The sequence below is a fragment of the Podarcis gaigeae genome (assembly GCF_964106915.1).
Source record: "Podarcis gaigeae genome assembly, chromosome: 10".
Taxonomy (NCBI): domain Eukaryota; kingdom Metazoa; phylum Chordata; class Lepidosauria; order Squamata; family Lacertidae; genus Podarcis; species Podarcis gaigeae.
In genome coordinates this window covers 33,345,908-33,359,019 of record NC_139686.1, presented here as the reverse complement: position 1 = coordinate 33,359,019, position 13,112 = coordinate 33,345,908, and the positions used below count along the sequence as shown (strand labels likewise).

At 43.4% G+C, this 13,112-nt stretch overlaps 1 protein-coding gene across 1 annotated transcript; it reads left to right on the top strand.

The window, feature by feature from the left end:
- The first annotated feature begins 987 nt into the window (after positions 1 to 987).
- Positions 988 to 11,446, top strand: MGP (matrix Gla protein). Its single transcript, XM_083699684.1, has 5 exons — positions 988 to 1,164; positions 5,741 to 5,881; positions 7,755 to 7,790; positions 10,414 to 10,495; positions 11,083 to 11,446. The coding sequence occupies exons 2-5, from the start codon at positions 5,821 to 5,823 to the stop codon at positions 11,219 to 11,221; spliced, it is 318 nt and encodes a 105-aa protein (XP_083555810.1). The 5' UTR covers positions 988 to 1,164; positions 5,741 to 5,820; the 3' UTR covers positions 11,222 to 11,446.
- Positions 11,447 to 13,112: the final 1,666 nt, after the last annotated feature.

Sequence of the window (13,112 nt, the reverse complement as noted above, 5' to 3'; positions counted from 1 at the left end):
GGGATAGGTACCAGTCTTTGATCGGGACGCTGCTAATGTGTGTGCCCAGTTGCACCCACTCAGGAGTGTGCAAAATTGCTGTCTGGATTTTCGTCCTCTGAAAGGAAACTTTGTAGTGCTAAAACTTTGATGGGTTCAAGTGGTTAAATATTTGTTATATTGAACAAACACACTGAAGGGAGCTGTCATGTGGTATTAATACGAACTCTGTTGGATGAAAAATAAGACCTAGCTATACTTACACTCTATTGAACCAGGTGGTCTCTCCTCCAAGCATGGGGATTATAACTCTCTCTCTCTCTCTCTCTCTCTCTCTCTCTCTCACACACACACACACACACACAATGATATTTTGATGGAAAGCGGAATTGCTGCGTTGGCCATACATGTGCTTATGTAGTGGGCTGCTTCTTTTGTCATTACATGCACAATGGATTTCTTTAAACATTCATTCACCTGCTGCAACTGATTTAGAATTTGGTTCCTTTGAGTGCCAAACTCCCATTCAGTTCAAATACTTTGTTCTGTGTTCTTTTAATCCTCAACACATCTCTCTCTCTCTCTCTCTCTGGGGGTGGGGGAGAGAAGAGAATACGAACAGAAAAGCCCAAGTACTTTTCACTCCTACTTTCCTCTACCACTAAGGAATGCAAACCAAATGGTAAGGGTTTTGAGGGCTTCTGTATTTATCCACAAGACTTTGCAAGTGTGCTCTTGTCTGAGAGGGCTTGTGGTACAGGGCACGACGATTGCTGGGGGAGGGAATGAGGACAGAGGAGATCTGGCCATCAAAGAGCCCCCATTCAAAACTCCTACTGCCTTTCAAGGCCTTCATTCAAGGCCCTTAGTGGTTAATGGTTTAGGCACAGACACTCTGCCCCCAAGATGTGGCTTTGACCCTGTTGGCCACTGACGTCCGTGTTCATACGCTCTCCTGGTTCAATTTCCTGAGGTTTCTGATTTCCTGAGTGAGGGAAGGCAATGTTTAGAAAAGAGGTGCCAGACTGGAGGAGGATGCATAGGGAGAGGGAGGGCTTTGGGAGGGAGGGGTCACTTATCACAGATAAAAAGGTCCCCTTCTTTGCCAGTGAAGACTGCAGGGACACTGGGAGAAGAGAACCTTCGGGCAAGTCCTGTCTACAGAAGAAAGTGCAGCACATTACAGTGAGTATGCAGGACCTTGCTAATGTCTGTATGGGGGGTGCCTTGCACATGCAAAATTATAAGAAGTAAATGGCAGAGATGCAGTGACTTGCTGCTATGAACCAGTTCAATGTGAAAAGATCCAGAGAGCTACTTTTTTGCCAGCCCAACAAATGCAGAATCGTCACTTACTGAGTCAATACTTGCTCCTGGGTTTTGCCTACAAAAAAAAAAGATGCTGCAAAATTGTAAAGGCTGAGAAGAAAAGTGGATCTGAGGAGGGTGCTAATGTGTCTGGATTACCTGTTTTGGTTTGTAGGATTTTAAAATGGACTGATCTGGGCTTTTGCTGATTGGGAAACTCAAGATCAGTCTCAATGATGCTTGCTTATAATTAAAAAGACTTAGGACAGGCACACGAGCAATAATACTCTTCTTCCCCTTTGAAAGAGGCTCCAGATCAGGCTGTGTATAAATATTGGTGGCTGTTCCATTTCTCTAAATGATTCTCTCCTGCCATTGACAATGAAGGAACAAGCTGCTTGTATGCAGCCAGGTAATTTTGGTGAAAATGGTTGACATTACTTTCCATGAATTTTGGCTCAGAACTGAAAGCAGCAACGTTTCTGGCAAAGAACTTCCTGAACATATTGATTATAAACAAGTAAAATTCTTCCAGGTGTTGTCATGATGACACCCAGAAAAATGTCAGTGTTTCTCTGAGTTGCCAGCCATAGGTCATTGACATGCTGATGAAAACTGGATGGATCAAAATCAGGCCTTTCACTGAAACTTTATTATGTTAACAAAATCTTTACCAAGCTCTTAGTTGCCCTCGGAAAATGTTAGGCATTTTGTGGGTAAGATGTTTATAGTATCAACATGGTGTTGAAAAAACCCATCCACGCTTCGGTAATGTTGGCAATTAATGTGGTGACAGATGTAACAAATCAAAAGAGACCAAGGAGGAAAAAGTTAGCCAGAAAAACAGTGGCGGTTTTTCTCCCAGCATGCTCTTGGAGAAAGGCTGAAGATGAGAATGGCTGTTAAGAAAGTGAATTGGGCCGTGCTTTTTGTGACAACGCATCACTGTTAGAAGTCTCTTTACAGCTTCTCCCCTCCTCACCTGAAGCCTTTCTCCCAAGCTTATTTTTCTTCTGTTCTTTCTCCCTCCCTTTGCCTCAGCCATCTTTTCTTGGCAGCACTGAGGCCTGCAGACACCAGAGTGGCCGTGATGTGCAGTTGCCTCATAAAATCCACGTTCTGTAAATCTGAACTCTGTGGGACAGAAGCAATTCCTTACCAAGCAAGTGACTATCCTTAAAGGAGACTAAAAAATCTAGGAGGAGCTGGAGAACAAGGAGTGGAAGGGAAGCTGGTATGAGAGACTGGGGTGGATTCATCTCAGGGGCTACATTTCTGGCTCAACCTCCCGGTGAATACAAATCTCAGAGAGAAGCAGTGTTTGAACAAAGATGAGGTTGATGACGGAGAAGGAAAGGTCCGATACTGAGGAAAAGAAGTCCTTTATTCATCTGGGGATAGTGTTTATAAACAGTCTTTTCCTTTCTGCTTTCTCTGTTTCTTTCCACATGCTCACAGAACTTGGAAGAGGGCTATGGGTTTGGAGCGAGCTATTTCCTGGCCCTGCCAATTCCAACTTGATTTGGACATTCTCCTCTTCCAAAGTATTTTTGCCAAAGGGAGTAGTGTGAGTTCCTGCCTACTCCTGGGGAGTTTCATATTATAAGAACATGAGAAGAGCTCAGATAGACCAGGCTAAGGCTCATCTAGTTCAGTATTCCCTTCTCAAAGTGGCCAGCCAGAAGCCTATGGGAAGCCCACAAGCATGGCCTGAAGGCAACAGGGCTCTTCCCACTTGGGATTCCCAGAAGCTGGCATCCAGGGAGGCACATCGTCTCCAACAGTGGAGGAAGAACATTTCCACCTTGGATAGTGGCCACCTCTCCCCCTTTATTCCGGTGGGGCACATGTTGCCATCTGCTCCCAAGACCACTGCTTCTAAGGACCCCTGCCTTAATCTTACGCATCAAGGACATGTAAAAAATAAAAGTTCATAAAACCTCAGGAATAGCTGAAAAATGTGCCCCATCAGCCAGAACAAACTTAAGTGTTCAATGTCTTGTTTGGCTGTAGGGCTCCAGAAGCTTATGGGCTAGCAAGCTGTTCAGGCAGCCCAGATCTGGATTGATTTGGCACTTGTAACTGCTCCGTGTAGCCAGTTAGTTTTATTCTGAATGTGGTTTTACAAGTGGTTTGAGTATGACCACATATTCCATTTTTGGTAATTGTTAAGTTTACAAATGAGTAAATATTCCTCTGTTCTTGATTTCTAGGAACTTGGGATCTTAATCCCAAGTCAGTTTACTCAGAGAGCTTTTCATTCTGTGCTACTTTCCCTTTCTAGTACATCCAAGGAGGGGGGGGGAAGGTAATGATAGAACTTCATCAGGGGGGAAAAATATTGTTTTCCATGCCTATCATTTCTGCTCCATCCTGGCCACAGGGCTGTCTAACCAGCATGGCCAATGGTTGTGTGTGTGTGTGTGTGTAAGTTGTAGTCTGGCAACATCTGAGGGGCTCCAGCTAGCCAGCCCTGCCATACATACTTCACACATACTTATTTCTAGGTAGACATGCATAGGACTGTGGTGTTAATGAATTGCAACAATGCAACTGATATACAAATCCATTGTTGATGTGATGCTAAAAATTCACCTTTTTGATGTGCAGACTGCTCTTGTTACTGTTCTGGCCTATTATCTTCTGGAAAGCTACCAAAGAGTTCAGGCACCATGATTTTTCCATATGGTTTCTGAATCGGCCAAGAGACCAATTTGAACAATTGAACTTGCATCTTCTTCCTGGGTATCTGTGTGAGCAGATGCTCAGCAGACCTGAAGTCTCACATTAAAAAAGCACAATATGGAACCAAGCTGTTTAGCTTAAAATCTAGTAGTATAATGAAAAAAACCACAACTCCTCTTGAGTATCTGAAAAGAGCACATTTATTCTCTTACTCTGCCCCATGTCACTTTTCCTGCACATACTCCATCACTTAAAGTGCCCTCCTCACCCTGACTTGGTTCATTTCTAGTAGTGGGAGAAAAGTGCCTACAGCAATTGAGTAAAATGGGGGACAGATCAGTTCTCCTCACTCACACACATTTATTTATTTTTTTGCTACATTAAGTAGATCCCTTGCCATTTTGGGCATGAATAGGAGTCATGCCAAGAACAAATGTGACTTCTTTGGTCATATCTAGTTTGGACCTCACCAAGGTTTTCAACTGTGTTTGGGCTGCACTATTGCATTTCAGGCCAAAAGTGGGGGTCCTTACATCACTGAATGCTCCTCCACACCTAAAAAAACATCTCCTCATAGAAAACATGTAGCTAATGACAAAGAACAAGTTAGAAACCTTTCACTCTGGTTTCTAATTTCCTGTGTGGAGGCGTTTTTGTGTGTGTAGAGAAGCATTCAGTCCTGACTTGCATTGGCTAGGGATCAGGGACAAATTGGATTCAATATGCACCGAAAGGCAAAATTATGTAATTTGCACTTTCCAAAACAGTACACAAACCGTAGCAGCTGTCCCTCAAAATTCACACTTCTCTTAATTTTGCAGTGCAGTTGTCCAACCAAGTAATGTGTGCAAAAATGCAGGTTCTGAGGTAAAGTGTGCATATCAATGTATATATTAGTGAAAATAACACACACAAAATGCATTATATTAGGCAACATTGTATACAAAATTGTGTCTATTTGGAGAAATTCACATTAAATTGCTGGCATATTTTCAAAGGGACGGTAAAAAATAAACTGCAAACTAATGTGTAAATGTAGAGGACTGAACATCTTAAGATTAGAAAAATGAGAAACAGAAATTAATAGAGTCACACATCCCTGGTAGTGTCTTAGGCCACAAACAAGTTTACCACCACTCTGAGAATCAGGCCACAGAAAGCAGAAGTTCAAAGCGGGATCTGAGGGGGACTAATTTGGTACCCTTAGGAGAGATGTAGGAATCAGACAATTGGTGACAGTGGAATACAAAACAATAGGTCTGGCTCAGGCAGATGGAGTTTAGAGAAGAGAAGCCAATGCTAAAATGAATTTTTAAATCAACAAGCCCCAGGGAAAGTGGTAAACGTAGTGAATGTACCTGGAGGGATGATGGTCTGCAAAGTTTCAGAACTGTGTATACAAAATGAAATGTGGGAAAGGCAAGAAAATCAGTGGATAAATTATAAAATTAAACACATATGTTTAGGAGGAGCCCAATTCATGGGCCAGCCCTCCACAGACCAACGTTTTCTGGAACATGCAGAGTTAACAGCTCACCTCCTTTTGAACTGTGGAGTCCTCCCTCTGAAGAAAGGGAGGGGAAGGCAGCTTGCCCACCCCCACCAGAGGCAGATCTTAAAGAAATGAGCAGAGGTGTTTTATAACAGTCTCCTCCTGTAAGTGCAAGTGCCAGTAGGTCCCTCCTGCCTTCTTCAGGCCCCCTTCATCTGACTCTCTGGCTCCCCAGCTGTTGCTGTTTTAATAAACACTCCCTGCTAAACTTTGCAGCTTGTCCAGAGGCTTTAGCTGTCCTCAGTGGAAACAGAGAAGAAGACAGTCGCAGAGAGAGAGAGGCAAAGAGAGAAACCATGCGGAGACTCATCATCCTTGCGCTTCTGGCCGTCCTGATGATGGCAGCTTTCTGTTACGGTAGGTGATGTCTTTTATTGCTAGTCATTTGGGAGAATAGTTTGTCACAGGAACTGAATGTTTTGGCCACACACTTTGGTTGACTTTTCACTTCCCCTCTTTGCCACGTACCCTTCTGTCATAACTTACATCCTTGGCATCCTTTTCACACTTGTCTCCTCTGGTTCCTCTACAGTGTCCAAATTGAGCTCTCTTCTTTCTGTTTCATGCCTGATACAAACCATTCTGTTCTCAATCACTCACAACCCCTTTTTATCTCAACCACCAGAGAATGTATGTGTGGGGGTCAATCATTTTGCCTGCAAGCAGGACAGTGGAAACCTTCCTGCCAGCCTAGAAAATCTTAGGGGCAGATTTCCCAATTGTCTTCAAAATGCATAGACTACTTTTTCAACGAGAGCGGCCCATTGGGATTTCACTGTGTTAAAGGACTACCAGATTCTCTGTGGGGTAGATCAATAAGATAAATTTTGATAAATTTCAATCGAACGATGCTTCATGAGTAGCTCACTGAGTTAAAGAAGAACACTTGTCCCTTCCAGAAATTCCAACTGCTTCTTTTGAAACCTCAGGGATGGGCAAATGGGAATGATGGGGAAATCTGAGGCAAGTGGCTTATATTGACTGAGGTTGGGAAGCAATTTATCCAGTGTACAATTGGTGAGCATCTTCACTGGGATTGTCAGTTCGCTTCACTGGCAGAGTCCAAATCAGGTCTTACTCCTTGAATGGTTAGGATTTATCTTCCTATAACTATATGTTTATTCTTGCTCTGAATACATATTTGGTTTCTCCCTCCTTCTTGTGGCACAATTACATGAACTGGATTGATTTGAGATAGAATGTTATAATGTGAGCAGCCTATCAAAGATGATTTGGTTGTGTCTGCTTCCTCCAAATTGCGAAATTTTGGTTAGATTTTTGGTACCTTTCATACTTGCCACTGTGATTTATGATACATGGGATTTACTATCTAACCCCAAAATAACAATCTGTGTCCATTGCTTTGTACTTTTCTTAGCATTCTTTTAGTCTGAGAACTATTATATATTTTATCAACGTGATCTAATAAATATTAAGCATTCAACCATGATGAACTAAGTCAGTGCAACATTTTATAAATGCAAATGGAAAGGGTAAGTGCATACATTCAGGAATCGCAAAATAAATGCATTCAGGAACGCAGCCAAAGTTATACAGTTATACATTTTTATGTTCCCCTCATTTCCATAGGAAACTTAAAACATGCACTTCTATTTCTACCACTGAAATGGAGAACATTCAAAGATTCTTCTGATTCCAGTTCCATACCATAACCAAAAGATCATAGCGTTATTTCTTATTCCTCCATTTGATTAATGCATTGGTTTTATCTGATGCTATGCTTGTCACTAGCACAAATGGCTTTTCGGAGGAATCAATGTATTCTTTAAGGGGCTACATCTATTGTTAGCTACAGTGCTTTTTTCTGGGGGGACACAGGGGTACACAAACCCCTAAACATTTTGTGAATCTAAGTTTGGCCTCATTGAGGGGCGGTATTTCAATATGAGTAGGAAAATGAGAGAACATTTTTTTAAGAAAAAAAGCACTGGTTAGCTATAATTCATAGTAGCTTAGAATGAAACCTTCATGCCCAGTAGCAGTATATCTCTGACACTGTGAACAAACAACAAGGCATTGTGGACCTCATCATGCCTTGCTTGTGAACTGGACTGGGGCATCTGGTAAGCTATGTTAGAAGGCAACGTTATGGACAAGACAGTTTTGATCTGGTCCAGCAAGGCTATTCTTATATTTTTTCATGTATATCCTTCTTTGTTTTGTTAACTATGAATTTACACACTGCCTTGTTTTCTTTTCCCTGTCACAGAGTCTCACGAGAGTATTGAATCGCATGAATTTACAAGTAAGAAATGTTATTATGTACTCTGTGATTTATTATGATACTTGAGGTTCACTTTTTGGATTTTGTGGACATCCCAAATTCTCTTGCCATGCCACTTTATGAGATCCTTGTAAAATATTTTTCCTCTACTCAATCCAGGGAATAAAAATTAAGGAATGCTCAACCATCACTTCCCTGCCTTCAGTCTGTCCAATCTGTCCAGTCAAGGGTAATGGTGCATTTGATTGCTCCACCATGAAATAAACCATCTGCATGTTGACATCTAGCAAGTTAGGGACAAAGAGAGACTATACCTGCCCTCCCTGATATACTAGTTTTCCACAGGTACAGAATTTTTTACACACAAGAGTATCAAACCCTGTTATTACCTTTCCTGCATTCTGTAATGCCTTTTCTGAATTCGCAGAGGCAATTCTGAGATTGGCAGGATGAGAACAGACAATAACCAGTGGGACCTGCAACTAGATGTTGCAGTTTATCCTTCTTCTTACTAGAAGTGCTCCTGTTCATAGTTCCAGCCACTCTTCCAATCATGGCACTCCACCCCTCCTTTCCCTGCTCCCCCAGTTCCTCATTTGCCAAGAGAGCAATCTCAGCATGCTCAATAGTTACAGACTGTGGACCTTCAGCTGGAAAAGAAGCTTAACATCCTGTGCCTATTGGCAGTGGTTTTTTTTTGTAAGGTGTGTGTGTTTGTAAACCCCTGAGCATGCAAATATCTCTCCTTTGTTTCTTAGCGGCCCCGTTTTGGTTTTAATCATGTGGCTTTCATCACGCTGGTTTGCTGTTAGAGGGAGTCACTACTGCAGGCAGCCTGTGTTCCCGATGTGGAGTGCAAACTGTGTTCTGGGGAAGGGTAAGGCAAGGTATTTCCCCCGGGACATCTTCATTCCCAATGCAGAAAGTCAACACTGCAGATTTCAGAACTCGTGCAAGCCCCGTTCCAGTACCTAACCATTTGGTAGACCAGTAAGGGACTACCATGAACTGAAAAGACCTGCACAGCTAGCCCACAGGCCTCTGAAACACTCGCAGGAGCATGTCTGACCCCTTAGGTGGCAGGTTTATACGTTCTTGCCCAGGACTGAACCCAGCAAGGCTTGCTTCCAGCAACTTAAGTCAACGCACGTAGGTTTGGGCTGTTAAATAAGTATGAATTAGAAGTAAAGGTAAGGGGAAGGTTGGTTCATTGCAAAGATATAGGGCTTTTAAGTCAAATTAAAACAACTAGGGAGAATATAAAGAGATATAGGAAAAATAGACACTGAATCACTTGACAAATGTGATGCAAAATGCAGATACGCAGTTGCAGAGTCATTTTGCAAGCGCTCTTGAGATGAAAATAAAACAGGATCCAGGATCCACCTTTAAGCTCTGTCTGCAATATGAATCTTAACTGTTGTCCCTAAATATGCCCATCCCTTCTCTAGGAAAGGTTTTCCCCACTTGGTGTCCTTCAGATCTTTTGGACTAGAATGCCGATCATCCCTGATCATTGTCCATACTGGGTGGGGATGATGGGAGTTGTAGTCTGAAACTTCTGGAGTGATTTTTGAGTTTGCCAGAAGAGTTTTAGACTGAGAGGGTAGTGGCTGTTTTTATTTCTGTGGTCGTAGTGGCAAGGGCTACTGATGCTGGGTATTTTTCCTGAATGTCCTAAATACCAGAAATATTTCATTCAGCTGGGAAACTCACGGAGGGAAAAACACACACAACAAAATATTTCACATACTGGAGACAGTGAGTTGTTGAAATAGGAAAGCAGAACCGATTAACTTGTGCCTATCTTGGCCAAATGAAAACTGATAGATTAACCACACACAAGTGTTGGCAAATATATAAATGCCAAGAAAGGAAAAAGTGATGCGACAAGAAGGATATTTATGCAAGGGAAAATATTAGAAGTATTTTCAATTAGAGTGTGGGGTGATGTCTCTATGGAGATAATGGGGCCACAATCATGTAGCACTAATTCAGTCTAGCCCAAAGAAAGCACTGCGGGAACGAACTGGATGTGACACTCCTTAGCCATTCTTACGCTTATGTCTAAGAACTAGAGGAAGCTACCTAGCCTCCCTCTGTCCTCTTCAGCACCAACATTATTTCTTTAATTTGTTCATGAGGTGCTGTTGTAAAATTGGTTACAGCTTGCATTGCAACAGCACTGTAGAGCTTTCCGCAGTGCTTTTGACTCAACTGGTGTGGAAAATGGTGATGGCATATTTGGTGAAAGTGTGCAACCCTGCCCATTAGTATTATCTGCCCACCTGCCATCTGCCGTTAGCTTCACCACTGTCCCTCTCTCCTGCTGTCCTTTGTCGCAGAGTTCTTGGAGAAACTCATCAGCCTCACCTCTTACAGTAGCCTCCTTCATGCATTAAGGCTTAGCTGTAGCCAAAAATGGCTTTTGGCCATCTGAAAGCTCCCATTGAAAACTTGAAGTGAGAGGGCATGAGTCGCTATTAACAGCAGAAAGGCAAGAATGTATAGACCAAGCTGGTTGTATTGGCCATCGCAAAGACTGATATTGGGAGGATACGGGAAGAGAGCAATGCTTTTCTTTCTATAGAACTGCTGGCCTTCGGTTCAACCTCATAATAATGATGAATACCTATCCCTCCAGGTCCCTTCATTAACAGAAGGCACGCCAACATCTTCATGAGAACTCCACCTGAGAACAGGAGGAACCAAGTTGTGCAGGAAAGGTATGTCTTCTTAGTGTCCAGAGTTATTCATGGTGAGTGGGGAATGGAGAGGATGTATTTTCTTAGGCAAGAGAGAAGCCATTGGAAAATGAACTGAACTGGAAAATGGTAAACTGGGAGAATCTGAAAATGACACATTGCTAATGGCAAGAGTCATGATCCCTATTATTAGATCCTTCGTGGAATGGCCCCCAGGACCCTGTGATAATATCAAAAATCTCCACTAGATCCTCTGCAGAATTGCCCCAGGATCCTATTGCATGCAGCCTACTCTCCACTCTGCACCACTTCTAAGCCATAGAAACAGCACCTGCCCACATGTTTTCATCTCAGGGTCAGACTCTGCACACAGTGTCACCCATATTTTCATAGACGACATTCGTGTGAAAGCTGCCATATTTCTAAAAACAACAACAAACCCTTTCAAGACTTTGCAGAGGTTTTTTGCAGGTGCTTGTGGACAGAATTAGAAATCACTTAAAGCCTTGCAAAGATGCAGCTGGAAAAGCGGAAGTAGATGCAAGTCATAATAATATTCTGTCTCTCCACCCCCCCTTCCCATCTTCCCCTCTTGCGACTGTGAGCAGGATCAGAGAGCGCAACAAGACCCCCCAGGAACAGCAGCGGGAGATTTGCGAAGATTACAATCCCTGTGAGCGTTACGCCATGCGCTATGGCTATGCCTCTGCCTACAGGCGCTTCTTTGGGCACAGACGTGGCAAATAAGAACATCAAGAATCGCCGTTCCCAGTGCCTGGAGCCTGGGTAGAGTGACATCTCCAAAATGTATTGTTGCTTGTTAACTGTATGTTATCCCACCTGCTGCTTCATTCTTTTGTAGCCAGTGATTTCTAGATTCTGTGTTAATTAGCACAATGCTGACGTAGTGGTGGTTGGGCAAAGAAGGATGTGGGTGTTTACTATGAAATAAACGTCTGGTTTGATACTGTTTGTTCGAAACCCAAGAGTTTTCTTTCGGTCACCCCCATGCCAAGAACCGGCGTCTATAATTGTACTCACTTGCTTAGCAGTTTTTTTAAAAAAACTAACAAAATACGTTTGGGTTTTTTGTTAGATGGACTCTAGGAATGGCAGTAAAAGTGTTCTTTCACACGATAAAAGCTTGGCCTGGATGGCTGATTTGGCAATGGGCTAAAGCAGATTGAATGGTGCAAGTAGCTAAAGAAATGTTTGAATCAGATTTGGGCATATTCACACCTTCACCAAAGTGTGTTCACTGAGCACATGGTGGAACAGCGGTACTGCACAGCAGTTGTACTACATGTGATATGAAGGGCAATTTTTTTGTATACATGTGCATTGATATAACACACAGGGGCGAACGAAGGCTAACCGACACCTGGGGCAGAGGAAACCGCCATTTGAGCATGCGTTGTGCCGCTACTTACAACACATGCATGGCGTCGCTACATAGAGTGCATGTTCGACGTCGCTACGTACAGCGCATGCGTGTGACACCACGCATGTGCTGTATGTAGCGGTTTGCTGCTGGTGCCGCCCGAGCAACGTACAGACGGTGGCCGGATCCTCTGCTCACAGCTGCAGCCGTGAACGAAGGATCCTCCACATGTGGCTGTGGCGGCGTGATGGCTGCTTGCTCCGCCACACCCGGGGGCGGCGGGGCGAGCACCCCACAGGGTGCTTTCTTGTCACCCTCCCAGACACGGCACCCAGGGTGCACCCCCACCCCCTTGCAATGCCACTGATAACACACACACACAACCCTCCCACTTAAGAAAAAAGGGGTTGCATGCTGGTGGTGAGTGGACACAGAAACTCGTGGCCCCACTGCACATTTGCATATTTACTCTACATTCTGCCTAGAATGTGGGAAGTTCTGTTACTTTCATATTAGCCAGTTATAAACTCACTCATAATTTTATGGTTTCCACCAGTCTTTTTAAGCTGGTCTCCCTTTTGGATCACCTCTAAGATCAATGTTCTGAAGTATTCAAGCTCTCAAAAGCCTGCCGCTTTTTAGTTTGGGTTATAATTATTATTATTATACACTTTTATCCCAGCCTTCCTCCAAGGAGGTCAAGGCATGATCCTCCTCCTTTATCCTCACGATTGCCTTCTGAGGCAAGATAAATGGAAGAACACTGGCTGAGCCAGAGGCAACAGAAGAACAAATTTCAGGGGTGGGCGGGCGCAGGAGGGGCAAAGTATATGAATTGTCTTCCACATGATAAGATCTCTTAAAGAAAAATTATAGTACATGTTAATGACTGGAGTCCAGCAATGTGGGGGCAAGTGAGGTGTTTGGGGGATATTTATTCCTGCATCCCCTCCCCACGCTGACCATGGATTGGGCCAAGGACACTGAGGAAGCCTTGCGGCTGAGTAGGGATTTGAACTCAGATTTGAATTCCCTACCTCATAGCGAATGCTCCAAACCAGAGATATCCACCATAGTGCTGTCTATGTGTTGTTCGACTACAATTCCCATTATCCCTGGCTATTGGTGATGTTGGCTTATAATGATGAGAGCTGAAGTCCAACAGCATCTGGAGGGCACCCTGTTGGCTACCTCTGTTCTAACCACTACACCACACAGCTTCAAGGTGGACTAATATCACAGTCACCAATATAGAGG